This window comes from Mobula hypostoma, chromosome 6, assembly GCF_963921235.1.
Source record: "Mobula hypostoma chromosome 6, sMobHyp1.1, whole genome shotgun sequence".
Lineage (NCBI taxonomy): Eukaryota > Metazoa > Chordata > Chondrichthyes > Myliobatiformes > Myliobatidae > Mobula > Mobula hypostoma.
Window position 1 is genome coordinate 129,333,224 of NC_086102.1, and position 17,342 is coordinate 129,350,565.

Below are 17,342 nucleotides of genomic sequence, written 5' to 3' on the forward strand. Positions count from 1 at the left end.
TATCACTGAAACTGGGGTTTGCAGTTCATTTGATTGCTCATAGACTGAATTCAAAGTCCATGTTATATATTTATCACATAAATCTGCTCTGATTAGAGAAAAGTCTGGATGCTCAGTAAATTCATCGGTCCCTTACACATTCTACCGTTTATAGTTTTTCCCTGATCAGTTGTTTTCTATACAGTAAAATCAACATATCTTATTTTGATACCGTAGGAACATTTTTCCTGTGCTAATTCTTGTGGCCGATACTTCTTAGGGAATAGTTTAAAATTCCAAAGGAAACTTTCGGTAATGTAAAACAGAAATGTGGTTTGCAGAGAATTACACTTGATGTCAATTAAGTACTAAGTTTCAGCTTGTTCAGTCAACTGAATGAACTTTGGTAATCTATTACTCTTAGATGCATGCAACTTAAACATCAGCCTCAACAAGCTGGGTTAAGTGTCTCAGAAGCCTCATCTATTCAATCCTTTTAGCACAGTCATCCTTTCCACTCTCCCTCATGTGATTATTTAGAATCCTATCAAATCCGACAGGTAGGTACATTGAAAAATTATATAATGGCAGGTATATTCCCATACTAGTTCTGTTCACATAGAAAGTTTAATTGCTCAATGGAAAGATTATAATTTATAATTGTTGATAGAAAAACAGGGAGAAAACATTTTCTATTTACCCAGCTGCTCGTTTCCAGCTTGCAAAAGTATCACGAAGAAACATCAGATGGCTAAGCTCATCATCTCCCCCAGCATTGTCTTTTTGTGAAGAAATTTGAAGGTGAGAATGTCAGAAATGCCACACAACAATTAAAAGAGGCTGACATGCTTTTTTGTCTTTTGGCAAAAAGGTCCTTGTCCTAAATCTATGAGAATAGATTTGGACACAGCAATTAAATAATCAAAACACAAGGAATTCCTCATAGCAAGTTCGTAGTAGGAATAAAACTGGGCAATAAATACAGGGTCAGTCAGTTTTCAACTTTTAATCACAAGCTCTGACATCAATTTTGTGTTGTACAGCAAATATTCATCAGTATTCTGCAACAGCTGTGGAAAGTTTCTAATGTAGAATGCGGAACAGTGCAACACATGACTAAGCCCCTTGGCCCACAATGTCTGTTTTGACCACGATGCCAAATTTAAACTCTGCATTTGCCTGAATGTGGTCTATATTCCTCAATCCCCTGCCTATTCATGTTCAAAATCAATCTAGTTCTTTGGAAAAAAGACATGTCAACAACATCACGTCATTTTGCAAACATCTTTTCTGCTGCAAGGCATTAGAAAGATCTTCATTTCATAGCAAGAAAATTGGTTCATGGGCACACTCACAACCAGGAGTTTTTCTCCCTCAGGTTTGTACAGCAAAGTTTTCCAGTTTAAGCTGTTACTTTGATTCACTGGTACCATGTCTCCTTCCACATAGTAGGTTTTTTTTTAACGTCGAAGTTTTTCACTGCACTCATTCGTGAAAGGTGAATGCTTCCCTATAAAATAAAGTTCATCAGCTCATTGATGAAAAGACTAGGGCCATCATCTGGTTGAGTTCTAATTCACATTGAATTCAAGCATCTGCCAAATGTAATTAATGGCATGTATAGCTCCATATTAGTTTGTCCACAATGCAAGTTTTAAGTCATTTAATTGCACAAATAATGGCAAGATGTTCTGAGCATTATCATTGGACAGAAAAAAAACTGCAGGTGTGAAAAATCTGATGTAACAGCAAGTTGCTGGAAGACAGTGGCTTCAATGTAGTACTACAAAGTTTGTACTTCCCAAGAGGTGACTCAGACTAAAGTTACAGTATGGAAACAGGCTTTCCAGCCCATCTCAGCCTATTGCACTAAGTCTACACCTGCCATCACCAATTAAATTCACACTAATCCTACATTAATACCGATTTGTATTCTCCCTATCTTCCCATGGACTCCCTTCAGATTTACTCCTACGCTAGGTACAATTTACAGTGGTCAACTAATCTACTAGCCTGCACATCTTTGGGGTACCTGAGGAAATGTGCAAACTTCATACCAATGTGAGGTCAGCATTGAACCTGAGTCTTTGATACTGTGAGGCAATGGCTGTACTAGCTGTGTCATTGTTTTGCAGCAATCCACATGAGGAAATGTTTGGACAAGGCCAATAGCTCAATAGAAATCATAGGTTTAAAGGAGAGAGGTAGACGGGTGCAGGGAGGAAATTCCACAGCATAGCACCAAGATAGTGAGGGCATGGCTAAAGAGTGAAGCAAAGTAATTATCAGCTGTAAGCAGATGATCACCGGTATCTCTTAAGGACTATAGGGCACTGAAATCACAAGGATAAAGATGATGGAAGACCAAGGTCATTTGAACACAAGAATGAGAATGTTAAATGTTATTGCAGATCACTGAAAGATTAACTACTTACAAGTTAGAATACAAGAACTTAATAAAGCAATGTCTCCAAAGGCACTTCAAAAAACATTTAATCAAAATTTAAGAACGACTTCAGGAAGGATAAAAACAATGCTTAGTTACAAAGGTGGAGTTTAAAGAAGCAGATTTGAGGAGAAAAAGGTCTAAGAAAAAAAGGGGGTAAAAAGGTTGAGAGAGTTAGGGAGAGAATTTTTGATTACAGGCCAAAAGGAAAAGCATTTACACCAGTTAGAGGAGGAGATGACAAAACTAGAGAGGAGAGAGGTTGTATGTGTAATTGGAAACAAATGTGAGGATTTTAAAATTGAGGTTTTACTTGAAGGAAGTGTATTGATCGTCAGCAAGCAAGGGGTGAATGGTAATTGTTGTGAATTGGATGATAGCAGAATTTCAGACAATCTTTACTAAAGATAGAGGAAGAAAGAGTGCACTGGGACAATCAGGTGCAGAGGCAAGGATAAGGTTACCTACTCCTTATCAATAGTCACAGGTGTGTTTCCCCTAAGCATAAAGGTTTTATTCCATTTGCTTCATACAAATGACTGCCTCGTGTAGAACGTCAAATAGTGAATAAAACCAAACTATTTAACTGTAGGAGATTGTGAGGTGGTAGGGAGGTGGAGGACACCCTGCAGCACAATCCTTCAGTTATAAATAATGGGCTGGATCATTTAATCTGAGTAAAGACAGTTCCCTTCCTAATTGTTACTGTAACTTCATATCAGAACTTGGTTGGATACAGATGTCATGGGGAGATAGCCTCCTTAACTCATATGTTTTGGTCCTGTCCTACTTTGGAAACTTTTTGGAAAGACATTTTTAATATTATTTCAAAGGTATTGAGTATAGATACTTCTCCCCATCCTATTACTGCTATCTTTGAATTACCTAAAATTTCCAGTAATCTTTCCCCTTCAGCCCGTAGAATGATTGCATTTCTTACTTTAATAGGGAAAAGATGTATTTTACAACATTGGAAGGAGATTAATGCCCCAACTACGTTCTTTTGGTTTTCTCAGACGATACTATGTTTAAATTTGGAGAAAATTAGAAGTAATCTTTATGATACCTCAGTTAAATTTGAACAGACTTGGAGACCTTTCATTCAACATTTTCATTTAATGTAATTTTTTTTTCTCTTTGTCCATATTTACATTCCCCTCTTGCTTTTTTTTAAAACTGTTTTTAATGGAGGTCGGGTTTGAGAACGTGATTGTTTTAAGTTGTTTAAGTCTACTTGTTACCTAGTTAACCCATTGCTTTGCTTTGCTTTTTAGATTAGTTGCACGGTGGGTTTTTTTTTGGTTTTTTTCTTCTCTTTACTGATATGTATGGAAAATTAGTATACTACTATATTACCTTGTTATTTTATATCTAAACTGCACTGTTTGTACTAACTTTTTTTTGTGTATTAATATCTCTTGCAAATTTATATTGCAACAGTGTATTAGTGTCTACATGGTTTACTTTTTGTGTACTAATTTAATAAAAAGATTTAAAAAGAAAGAAATTGGTTGGATAACGGTCCTTTGGTGGTCACCAAATTCCGAGCCTTGACATGACACTGAGAGCAGAATCATTGGCGCCAGCAGGCAGCTTCTATTCCACTGTTAGTGACCTTCAATGGACCTCTTGTACAATGCGATGGCCTTTTGGCTGTTGCACTTCATCACTTACCGGCACTGCACTTTTTCAATAACCTTTACACTTTATTTTGCATTGTTATTGTTTACCTTATTCTAGCTTGTACATCATGTAATGATTTGATCTGCATGAACAGCATACAAGATAAGCTTTACAATATATCTTGGAACATGTGACAATACCTCTTCCAACAGTCCATGTAGTACACACTGATTGACTTTCCTCAGCAGATGACTGCCTGTATTGAGCAATTAGAGAAAAGCCTTTGTACTCATGGGAAATATACCCATGTTAAAATGGACAAAGAGTCAGTCATGTTGATCTACTTCCATGCTGAATCAACTTGCCTACTGCTGAACATCTTGTCCTCAGTTGTCCCAGTGCAATCATGATTGCCCTTCCTTTTTCCATTTTTGTGAAGTTCCTCGGAAGTTATTCTAACTTACAGATGTATTTTTAATTGTGACTGGTTGGCAGCTTCCAACTGGTAAGCTAACAGGTGGTAATCCATTTGTTTTTAAGTAATTTAACCTACCATTTTTAACTTTTGACCTGATCATAAAAACATCAACATGAAATAATGACACATTTTCTGATACTTCCTATTAAAGTTCTGTTTACTGTACATCTAAAATATCCATATTTCTATATACCAGATCTTTCCACAGGTTGTATGTTTTGGGATGCCTTGACTCCGTGTTTCTTTCATCCTCTTTTGACACTATGGCCTTCATTTCTTTATAAGGGATTCCTATTACCTACGTTTTTTTTTATAAGCATAGCACAATGGAACTGCCTTATTTTCACAGTACCACAGACACTCATTTGTGATTTATGCACAAAATTCATTAAAATATATAATCAAAATAACTTTGAAAATACATCTCATATGCAAGTTAAAAGAATCATGGTGTATGGTATAATTCATTTCCAAGTGCAGATAAGAAATCTAGTCAGAACAAAATCTTATGAAAGTCAAATGCAACATATTTTAAAATGAGGATTTGCTCATTCTTAGACAAATTTCAGTAAACCTGTTACTGTTAATCCAAATTCTTTTAATGCATCAACTCATGAAATATATAATGTCAAAAATTAACAATCACGAAAAAAAAAATCCGTATCCTTTAATTCATCCAGCTCATTCCCATAGTAGCGAGGTCAAACGGAAATTATAAAATCCAAAAAGAACAAAGAGAATCTTGATCATTGAAACAGCTTCCCTCAGTCACCACTCCTAACACCACCCTGGCAATTTCTTTCCCCATGCATCTTCTATTTCCCCCCCCCCACCCCCACATCCAAACATATCAATACCCATCATTAATGAACTGGGTGGAATAAGCAGACTCTTTTTCTCATGGACTGAGTTACCTGTTAACCAACAATAAAGGCAAACTAAATCTTCAAATACTTAAAAAATGATTATTGTCTACCTCACTCTGATTTTCCCTTCCTCGATTTCTTGTCTCCACACAAGTACCTCTTGCAGCATAATGAGCAACATTTAAATATTAAGTATATGAAAGCCACCAAAGAGACAAGCAGCACACCAATGACATCTAGACAGTGGTACTGGATCCAGTTAAGGTCGTGTGCTGCAGGACGTAAGAGTTCTGCCCCTTCGTGATTCATCACAAATTCCACCCAATGGACTGAGAGGTTGATCGGCTCAAATATCCGATCGCTGTGCAATGCAGATAATGTCGTCATGGTTTCTTTGTACCTGCAGTAGAAAAGGCCATTCAATATTAGTTTGAAGTACTGGGCATAATGTTGACATAGAAGGGAACCTACTTGAAGCACAAGAGCTAATCTCAAAATGGACCATGGCCACCAAGGGACCTTGTAAAATAATGTTTCACCAACCATAGCTTACAGGTAACATAATAGATTGAGTAACTACAGCCCTTTTCCTTCCAGCTAAGGAAAAATAACTCTTTACCCAATGCAGAGATACTGTGAAACAATTTACTTAAGAAAAAGCATTATTGCATATCGTAACCTTGTACCTGCCAAGGAACAGAGTGAGATTCTTACATTAATTGAGAATTAGCATAGAGTGACATAAAGATACCTGATTTACTCCACTATACTTGAACAGTCTTCAGTCAATTCAAGCAGCTTTTATCAAACTGTGTGATTCCAAATGAAGTTTTGATTTGAAAGTGAATCAGTTTGTTCTTTGATAATGGAACCAGCTGGGGAAGGTATCACCTACAGGGCAAGGTGCCCCTCTATACAAGATAAAGGGACCTATGACATTATTTGAAGAGTAAGTTTTCCATAATACTTGAGTCAATACTCTTCAGGAAATATCACCAGGAAAAACTAAGAAAAATTATCTGATCAATGTCACATTAATATTTCTGCACACCTAACATGGCATTCTTTTCATACATGTCAACAAAACCTGTAAAAATACTCCATCAGTTGCAAGAAATTTGGTATACCCCAAGGTCATGAGTTACTAAGTTAATGCAAATCATTCTCTTTTCCTAGAATTAAGAATGGAATCATTCACTTCACTCACCTCGTATCATTGATAATTGTATTTAAAGCATTTACTAGATCGTGAGAGCTCATCTCTTCTATATCCAGCTGGATACCAGCACCATGATTGACCATGCGTTGTACATTATATCCCTGATCGCCAAACAGTGGTAGCATAACAGATGGCACACCACTGCAGATGGCCTCATAGATACTATTGGCCCCTCCGTGGGTGATGAAGGCTCGTGTTTTAGGATGTCCTGGTTCACAGAAGAGTGAAGCAAACAGAGTCAAACATTAATGTGACATGTTATAACTTGGCTGCTTAACAATTTTCAGTGGGCACAGAAGACTGCAGATGCTGGAACCCATAAAAACGTAAGACATAGGAACAGAATTCGGATATTCAGCCCATCAAGTCTTCTCTGTCACTCAACCACGGCTGATTTATTTTCCCTCTCAACTCTATTTTCCTGCCTTCTCCCTGTGACCATTGACACAGTAACTAATTAAGAACCAACCTCCACTTTAAACATACCCAATAACAACCTCCACAGCTGTCTGTGGCAATGAATCAACAGGTCCATCACCATCTGGCTAAAGAAATTCCTCTGTATTTCTATTTGAAAGAGACATCCTCGTATTCTGAGGCTGTACGTTCTGGTCCTAGACTCTCCTACTTTTGGAAAAATCCTCTCCAGGTTCACTTCATCGAGGATTTCAATATTCAATAGCTTGCAATGAGATGCCCCCCCCCCACCCATTCTTTGAACTTCAGTGAGTACATTGAGTCATCAAACGCTTCTCATACACTTCATACGTCTCATACCTTTCATTCCCGGCATCGTTCTTGTAAATCTTCTCTGAACCCTATCCAATGCCAACACCTCCTTTCTTAGATAAGGGGCCTAAATCTGCTCACACCACTCCAACGGCGGGATGCCTTATAATATCTCAGCATTACATCCTTGCTTTTATATTCTAGTCCTCTAGAAATTAATGCACTTGCCTTCCTTCCCCCCAACTCAGACTGTAAGTTATCTTTAGGGAATCCTGCACTAAGGCTCCCAAGTCTCTTTTACACTTCTGATTTCTGAATTTGCTTAGCAAATAGTCTATGCCTTTATTCCTTCTACCAAAGTGCATGACCATACACTGTATTCCACCTGCTACTTCTTTGCCCATTATACCAATATGTCCAAGTCCTTTTGGAGACTCCCTGTTTCCTCAACACTACCTCCCCTTCATCTATCTTTATATCACCCGCAAACTTGGTCACACAGCCCATCAATTCTGTCATCCAGAGGAAAAACAATTTGCTGGAGGAACTCAGCATGTACGGAGGGAAATGGACAGTTAATGTTTCGGGTTGAGACCCTTCATCTGGTGTCTATTACTCTGCTAATAATTTTGTTTTTTCAGTCAGTAGCCTCAATAATTCAAGGCAGTGGGGAATCTACCTGAAGCATTTAAGTCATAGTCATACTTTATTAATCCCTGGGGAAATTGGTTTTCGTTACAGCTGCTCCATAAATAATAAATAGCAATAGAACCATAAATAGTTAAATAGTAATATGTAAATTATGCCAGTAAGTTATGAAATAAGTCCAGGACCAGCCTATTGGCTCAGGATGTCTGACCTCCAAGGGAGGAGTTGTAAAGTTTGATGGCCACAGGCAGGAATGACTTCCTATGACGCTCAGTGCTGCATCTCGGTGGAATGAGTCTCTGGCTGAATGTACTCCTGTGCCCACCCAGTACATATATAGTGGATGGGAGACATTGTCCAAGATGGCATGCAACTTAGACAGCATCCTCTTTTCAGACACCACCGTCAGAGAGTCCAGTTCCATCCCCACAACATCACTGGCCTAACGAATGAGTTTGTTGATTCTGTTGGTGTCTGCTACCCTCAGCCTGCTGCCCCAGCACACAACAGCAAACATGATAGCACTGGCCACCACAGACTCGTAAAACATCCTCAGCATCGTCCGGCAGATGTTAAAGGACCTCAGTTTCCTCAGGAAATAGAGATGGCTCTGACCCTTCTTGTAGACAGCCTCAGTGTTCTTTGACCAGTCCAGTTTATTGTCAACTCATATCCCCAGGTATTTGTAATCCTCCACCATGTCCACACTGACCCCCTGGATGGAACCAGGGGTCACCGGTACCTTAGCTCTCCTCAGGTCTACCACCAGCTCCTTAGTCTTTTTCACATTAAGCTGCAGATAATTCTGCTCACACCATGTGACAAAGTTTCCTACCATAGCTCTGTACTCAGCCTCATCTCCTTTGCTGATGCATCCAACTATGACAGAGTCATCAGAAAACTTCTGAAGATGACAAGACTCTGTGCAGTAGTTGAAGTCCGAGGTGTAAATGGTGAAGAGAAGGGGAGACAAGACAGTCCCCTGTGGAGCCCCAGTGCTGCTGATCACTCTGTCAGACACACAGTGTTGCAAGCACACGTACTGTGGTCTGCCAGTGAGGTAATCAAGAATCCATGATACCAGGGAAGCATCCACCTGCATCGCTGTCAGCTTCTCCCCCAGCAGAGCAGGGTGGATGGTGTTGATCGCACTGGAGAAGTCAAAAAACATGACCCTCACAGTGCTCGCTGGCTTGTCCAGGTGGGCGTAGACACGGTTCAGCAGGTAGACGATGGCATCCTCAACTGCTAGTCGGGGCTGGTAGGCGAACTGGAGGGGATCTAAGTGTGGCCTGACCATAGGCCGGAGCAGCTCCAGAACAAGTCTCTCCAGGGTCTTCATGATGTGGGAGTCAATGCCACCGGTCTGTAGTCATTGAGGCCGCTGGGGCGCGGTGTCTTCGGCACAGGGACGAGGCAGGACGTCTTCCACAGTACAGGAACCCTCCGGAGCCTCAGGCTCAGGTTGAATACATGGCAAAGTACTCCACATAGCTGAGGGGCACAGGCTTTGAGCACCCTGGTACTGACACCATCCGGTCCTGCAGCCTTGCTTGGGTTGAGACGTTTCAGCTGTCTTCTCACCTGTACAGCTGTGAAGCCCCATGGTGGTTTCGTGTGGGGAAGGGGTATAGTCATGAGAGCAGGGTGGGGGACTGTAAGGAGGGGTAGGAGTGGAGAGTGGAATATGTGTTGGTTGGGGGCCGACAACAGATGGCTCATGTGGGGGATGGGCAGGGGCCACACTGTCAAATCTGTTAAAGACAGGTTAAGTTCGTTGGCCCCGTCCACACTGCCCTCCGCTCCTCTGTTGCTAGTTTGCGGGAACCCAGTGATGGTCCTCATCCCCCTCCAGACCTCTCTCATGTTGTTCTGCTGGAGTTTCCACTCAAGCTTCCTCCTGTACCCGTCTTTAGCCTCCCTGATCCTGGCTTTCAGGTCCGTTTGTATTGCCCTCAGCTCCTCCCTATTTCCATCTCTCAACACCCTTTTTAAACAAGTTGGACACTGTCTCTCCAAAGTAAAGCTAAACTATGTCGTCTAGATTTTAGGCAATCCCTCAGAATTGAAGATGTACTGTTAGCACTCTGCCTCTGTGCATTCTGAGTGGCTAAGGAGGCCAACGTGGGAACTGTAGATTCCTTCCTCAGCTGAGGCAAGGTGTCACCAAAGCATCGTAAGTTCCTGAGCTATGGCAGCAGAACAGTGTTAAGGGCTGCTTGCTGATGAGATTATTGTTAAGGGGTTGAAGACAACTGAACACGAGGCTGAGCTGTGTGGGCAATATGCCCACGCATAAAGACGGACACATGCACTCACTGCAGGAACACATGCCCACTGCCTCCCTCCTTTCTCCATACATTATTCACCAGAAACTTCCATCTGCCCTTTGTCTGGAGTGATGGTACATTGCAAATATTCATTTCAACAGCAGCCAGCCTTCAGTCCTGAATGTGGATGGTAGATTGAATTTAAAGTGCAGTCCAGAACAATGGTCTTCCTGGAGCTGCAGATTTAGGTTGATCGCAAACCGGGAAACATCCATTCATCTGAGATGTCTGCGTGAATGCTGCTACAAAAAAAGAGGTGATTAACACTCATTTTGGGTGTGAAGCTCTGGGTGTCTGAAACTCAAAGTAAGCAATATAAATGCCTTGTAACTGTCCTGTTGTTACCTTCATTCTTTGCTGTATAAAATGTGATATAATATTGGGTCAGGAGTACAGGTACTCTTCTTCTTAAAGTGTCTCCAGTATGATGCCTGCTTGTTTTTGCTGAATGAAGACAAATCCACCAGCTTCAGCATCTCACTTTGTTCACAGTCACAACACCCTTCATCTCTCCCCAGTGGTTCTTATTATCATCTTCCTTATCTATGAGATTCCAGCACATTTAGCACCTCCCAGTCACTGTCTCCACATTCATCGTCCCTCTCCTGGCTTCACCTGCCTTCCCCAGCCGTGAGGAAGCTGCCTGTGTGAGGATGCTGACACTTCCTGTGACGGGGTGCCCTGGTTTCCACCCCCTCACACACACACATACACAGTGTGAATGGATGGCTTGTGGTGAGCACAGATTCAGTGGGCTGAAGGACCTGTTTTCTCGCGATGTCTTTCCACAACTCCAATGCTGACTCAATGTAGTGACTAAACAAGCAAGACATCCTGAGGCACACCTTTGATGTGAAGTGAGGGAGTTGCCTTGAGTACTCCTCCCGTGTTTAGCTTCAGACCGAAATCACCATGAGCAAGTTATTTGTTCAGTGTTACTGATTACAGTTTTACCGTGGTGGGCAACGTAATGCAGCAGTTAGTGCCAGCGACATGGCTTCAGTCCTGACCTCGAGTCCTGTTTGTGTGATGTTTGCATGTTCTCTCTGTGACATTGCGAGCAATCCCCGTATTCTCCCAGGCACTCTGGTTTCCTGCCACATCCCCAAAGAGCGCTCGAGATTAATTGGCAATTTTTAATTACCCCTATTGAAGATAGGAGATAGTAGCAGTGTGGTTGATGGGTGTATGAAAAAGAGTAGGTTAAAGTGAAATAAATGGGAAATGGAATGAATGGCAATAGTCCAAAAGCTCCTATACACTCAATGGGCAAAATGGCTTCCTTCTAACTCATAAGAAACTAGCAGAAAAAGAGAATATTGTTGTTTATGGGAGCTTGCTAAAATTATTTGTTTAGGTGTTCACGTTACAACAGTGAATATTCTTCAGTAACATTTAATTGGATGTAAAGTGTTCAGGGGCGTCTTGAAGCTCCCATTTGCAAATCAAAAATGATTTAACCAAGTACTTCCTATGAGACAGATACTTTGCTAAATTCAGATAAATATTGGATTAGTACCTTACCAAGTAAGTCATTCTGTGGTAACCATTTTACTAGCTTTGTATTTGGTGACAGTGTAGTGGGCACCTCTCCAGTATATCTCCACAGGACCTTTAACAAAGCAATGCTGAGTTACCAACAAAGGAAAAGAAAAAAAGAGAAAAACATCAAAAACAGAGCAATGAACATGAACAGATATGTTGGTGTGTAAGTGGAGAAAAAAAATAGAAACAAAGAGCCAGTTTTAAGTACATTAGCAACTTCCAATTACATAATAACTTGCATGTTGCAAGAAAGCTCCAGGACGTGCTAGAGAAGTGTTAAGTGGGTCATCAGAAAGGAGATGTTGAGAGGAACGAGGTGATGAAGAGAGGAGAATGCTGATTAGAGAGATTAGCAAGGAACCAGAAGAAAGCAATGTGATCCAGAAAGAGGAGAAAGCAAGCAAATTGTGCAGATCCAGGACTGTTTCCTGTTGGCCACACTAACCTGGACTGAAGTGAACTAATGCCAGTCTCAAGAAGCTACAGATGATGTGGGCGATCCCCAATTAGACCTGAATCTGAACAGAGATGAAGACCTGATGCCACTCTAAGCTTTTCCGTGGCCTGAGCATGGATGGCAAATTAAACCTCAGCTTTCAGAGGAAATGTATTAGAATTGACTTGCATTCCATACCCAGTAGAACCTGGGATTACAAGGGGTGATTGATAAGTTCGTGGCCTAAGGTAGAAGGAGATGAGTTATTAACTTCAAACTTTCTGCATTTTCACTCAAAGAGTTGAACTGCATGTGCAGGTAACGAGAGCTGTATAACTCATCTCCTTCTACCTTAGGCCACAAACTTATTAATCACCCCTGCTGTGGACCATTTCCTGGAGGTCCAAGATGCCGACTTCTACAAAGAAATGATCCGTATGCTCCACGACCGCTGGACTAAGTGTGTACATGTAGGAGGGGACTATGTTGAAAAATAAATGTGCTAGGTTTTCTAAAATTGACTCCTTCTACCGTAGGCCACGAACTTATCAATCACCCCTCATATTTCTCCAATGTCCCTTCCTTTTACACAACCCTCTGCTTCCTCCCTTCTTTCTAGGTCATCTGCATTCCTTCTCTCTATCCTCATCCTTTCATTTTCTCTCCCTGCTCACCTCCCCTCTTGCCCCTTCTGCACAATTTATGTATTTATTCAAACTTTCTCTTTCTATTCTCCACTTTCCCTTCTTGATGATTCCTCCTTCCTCATTTTTTTTCTCTCCCTGTTCGTCCTTCTCCTCCCCCTGCCATCATCTCATTCTCCCCTCTCAATGCTCATCTCTTCCTCCTCACTCTACCATGTTATTCAGGAAAGAGAATATTCTTCGTGTGTTTCCCCCACCAATGTCTCAAATTTGTCCATTGTCACTTGCAATGCAAAGACTGCAAATAAAGATTGCATACCATTCCTTCACGAGTGGGCATGGCAAAAAGTGTTGTCTGAACTGCCACAAATCAATGTTACAAGCCCCTGATAGCATGACACAGCTCCATTTGTGTGTCTGCTCTTGAAAAGCAGTTTTGCGTACAATTTAGAACCTTCCTGGGAATCCACTTATACTCTGGAGCAGTTGCTCTAAGGCTTACCTTGCTCAAGGTCCCCATGCTGCATCTGCCAGAACTCCTAGGGCGATGTTCTAGAAGCAGTATTGGCTATTTGTGCTGCTATGAGGAAGCCTCAGTCTTTTGCAATGACATGCCCGTGCAGAGTTCTTTTCATATCATCTGTCTGTCATTTCCTTTCTTTGCCAGCCATAGCCTTCCCCAATTTCTAGTGATGCTAATTGACTGGGAAGTATACATTGTTGATGTTTACTGGCTTAAGGCAATATTGATTCTGCAGCTATATTTTAGCACCAGGTCGAACAAGCATTCTCATCATCAGGTCAATGTGGAGGAGGAAGGCAAGGGACTAAAGACCATATAGCCTAAAAGCACAGCAGGAAAAGTCCATGCATTTAATAATGTCATTCTTTCACTAAAAAAAAACCTTAATATGACTGGAGATTACTACTGGAAATTATATTTGGCAGTTTTTTTCTGGAGATTATAACTAGCAGGTTCAATTATAGAGAACCAATGGTTGTAAATGTAACTACATTCAATAAATCCAAATATGTTCAATAAGGCAATAAGGAGTATAGACAAGGCTTGCATTACAGGGTGTGGGGGGGGGGGTGCATTACATACCTAGAAAACAGGAAAACAATCTGGGTCACAATTTTCAATCATGTGAACTTGTGTCATCTGTGCATGAATCAAGAAACACAAGTTGAATAAAAGTAACATTATGTTTATTTTTATCTCGAAAAAATTTTATTCCTTGTCACAAACTCTTGGGCAGTGATTTGTGAATTTTGTAAGGGTGAATTTCTGTAACCTGGGGGATCATGCATATTACTCAAAAGAATGATTAAAGGGTTTGAGTGCAGTATACAGACAATTTAAGGACTGGTTAACAGAAAAATCAATGGGAATAAAAAGATCACTGCTGGGTTGGCATGATCAGATTTTGGGACTTATCCTAATGTGCAGCTTCTAGGCTGAGTGAGGAAATTCAAATGGTGAAAGACAAATTAGGGAAGTAGTCAAGAATATAGCAGCTGAAATATAATAACAAATGTGAGCAGATACTTTGGAAAGAAAAATAGAAAGACATAATTTTAAAAGGTAAGAGATTGGAAAATATTTAAGAGATTGGAAAATATTGATATTACTGGATATGAGTAGACAAAAGTCACAGAACATGCAGGTACAAGTAATTAGAAACACTGGGACGCTTATATTTATGACAAAGAAATTGATGTAAAAACAAAGAATTTTTACTGCAATTATATAGAAGTTCTTTCAGATTGCACTTTGGGAATTGTGCAGTTCTGATTACCTTCTCTAAACAAATAAGATATGCTTGCTTTAGAGGGAATACAGCAATAATTAGACTGATTTTTAAGGTCACCCTACGAGGAGGGATTGAATAGCTATACATCCCCTTGGTAGATGAATGGAAAGAATCTTATTGCAACAGCCGTCTCTCTTAAGGTACATGACAGGGTTGATGCTGTGAGAATATTTTCACAACAGTAAGTTCATTAGTTTGGCAACCTTGCATGGCCAGAGTCTGTCCAGATCTAGTGCCTCACCCTTTTCCATGGGACTTGACTCCTTTAAATTAGTAGCATTAGTAATAATACTAATTAATAATAAGTCATACATTAGTAACAACATTAGTAGTGTAAATTAACAGGATGTCTATGAGGTTGTAGAGTAGAATTGACCTGAATGCTTATCTCTTTTATAAACCAATATTTTCATTTAGTGTTCCCAAGACTCACCTTCTGAGGGATTTGCCCAAATGCGCTTGCAATGCGATTGGCTATTTCAAGAGGAATTTTTGATACCATTGAACCAAGGGTAAATATCACAACCCCATGCTCTCCAGAACTATTTACAAATTCTTCCAGCTCCTGCAACAGTTAAAACAGAGATTTGTACTTTTCAGGGACAAGGAATCTGGCAGATGCTTTAGCATCTTCAGGCATGAAGTGATCACCAATGCTCTCAAAGGAAAATGCTATGATATACAGTTTTAAACAAGCCCTCAATATATTTCTTAAAGATAGAGAGTAAATATCTGGAACTGGCTGTCAGAGGTGGCATGTGAATCAAATACAATCACTGCATTTTTAAGAGATATTTGGCCAGATCATTAATGAGGCAGGTCAGTGAAGGGTATAGTCCAATTGAGGATAAAGGGGATTTGTATAATTGGGCAAAAAGTTTGGTAAGGAAGGGGTAGATTAAATGGGCCATTTCAGCACAATATAGCATGGTTCTAATTTCGTTTGCTGTCTAGTTCCCCTAAATATTAATTGAAATACCTCCCCCTACCCAGCTTCCACTGCAATAAATGGCGGGAGAAATTAGGGGGACCTCTCCCTCCCCTCGCCTAATTTTTCATCAATTTGACCAGTACTTCTCTCACCCGAGGCAACGGCTCCCTCTCCGTGCAGGTGATGCCTCCAACAAGGATCATGTTCGGCATCAGGGGTCTGGGGTACTCCAGGATAAAGTCATATCGCATTAGCCAGATGGAAGACCGGCCCAGTAGCTGGACCAGGGTTACATCTTTCTGGAGGAACTTACTGGCCAAATCTTCGAACGATGAATATATAAAATGGCATAGCCACGGCTCCAAGAGATCGACCAGGAGGTTTTTCACCCTTTGGAGAAAGGTCATTCGATCTGTGTTCTGGGTGAAAAATCTGGGCACGTACGAGAGCGGTCTGGGACACTGCGTGGCTAAATGATCCAAGCCGCAAGGTAGTCCTCGCAGCCAGTTCACGACGGGGAGCGAAAGGTACTCGGCAACGATCGCACCGCAGGGGAAGAAGGGGTCGGTCAGCAGAGCGTCGAATTTTCCCTCGGCCAGCTCCTGCATCAGCTCCGTGTTGTACAGCAAACTCTCACAACTGGTCAGGGATAAATCGCGAAGTACAGCCGTCTGTTTTAAAACACGGGCGGCTTTTTGGAACAACGATGTGTTGGGTACAATCTTTGGTATAATGCTGTTCAATTCTTCACTGCCGTAGGGAACAGGGTAAATCTTTGTGGTGTAGTGGGAAGACGGGCCCATCTTCACGTTCACTTCGGGCACAACCACGACCACGTTGTGGCCTCTTTTCCCAAGCTCATCCATAAGAATCTTCAGGTTTAACCAGTGACTTCCATCCAAAGGTACCACTAAAAGATTCCCGCCCTCAGCTCCTCTCCAGAGAAAGCCCATAATAAAGAGCAGGGACCCCGCTATGTGAAGACTGCGAAAATCAATGGCCATTCTGCGCAGCTTTCCGAGAGCTGTTACTGGGAAAGACTCAGCTCAAATTGGATGCAAGCCACAACCAAGCAAAACTACGCATGTATAACTGTCACAGGGTCGTTCTTATCTCAAGGTTCAGTTACATCATCGGCTTTTAACTATCAGTGAGAGTGAGAGAGAGAGATATACATATATATAGCTAGTGGATTTCTTGGTGTGTTTGTACAAAAAGTGGAAGGTTACGCGAAGTTCAAACAAAGGGGTTGGTTATCAAAAGTAAAACTACTGCAGAGAGTCAGCTGGTCCAGCAGAAAAGGAATTGTCAAATTTTCGGGTCCAACCCCTCTATCAGATTTCCTGAACTCCTCCCCTAGATGCCATTTGTCCCACTGAATTCCTTCAGTAAATTGTTTGTTGCTCCAGATTTCAGTATCTACAGTCTCTGGTGTCACTAGGATGCAATTAGTTCGTCAATGGTTGGATATGTCGAACCCAAAGTCGGGTGCTTGCAGGAGTGCGAATACAGCTTGCCCAGGCAGACCGTTTGAACGTGATTATTTTTGCATTCGCTTTGTGAAAGCGCAAAGGCGTGATTTTCCCATAAAAATCTTTCTTACTCCGTGAGGGCTCATCCAGCGAGTCCACTTAGGTAGAAGTGGGAAGCAAGC

At 41.2% G+C, this 17,342-nt stretch overlaps 1 protein-coding gene across 1 annotated transcript; it reads right to left on the reverse strand.

Moving 5' to 3' along the window:
- Positions 1-971: 971 nt before the first annotated feature.
- On the reverse strand, positions 972-16,812 carry LOC134348395 (UDP-glucuronosyltransferase 1A1-like). Its single transcript, XM_063051694.1, has 5 exons — positions 15,841-16,812; positions 15,191-15,322; positions 11,843-11,930; positions 6,600-6,819; positions 972-5,792 (listed from the first exon to the last, which is right to left on the reverse strand). The coding sequence occupies exons 1-5, from the start codon at positions 16,690-16,692 to the stop codon at positions 5,504-5,506; spliced, it is 1,581 nt and encodes a 526-aa protein (XP_062907764.1). The 5' UTR covers positions 16,693-16,812; the 3' UTR covers positions 972-5,503.
- Between the last annotated feature and the right edge of the window lie 530 nt (positions 16,813-17,342).

Bases quoted from the DNA above. Each gene is read 5' to 3' on its own strand.
- LOC134348395 (XM_063051694.1), bottom strand. From the start codon at position 16,692: ATGGCCATTGATTTTCGCAGTCTTCACATAGCGGGGTCCCTGCTCTTT. The intron at 15,323-15,840 runs GTGAGAGAAGTA...TAACTGTTGCAG, and splicing joins AGAGGGAGCCGTTGCCTCGG to GAGCTGGAAGAATTTGTAAA. The intron at 11,931-15,190 runs GTGAGTCTTGGG...GCTTTGTTAAAG, and splicing joins TTGGGCAAATCCCTCAGAAG to GTCCTGTGGAGATATACTGG.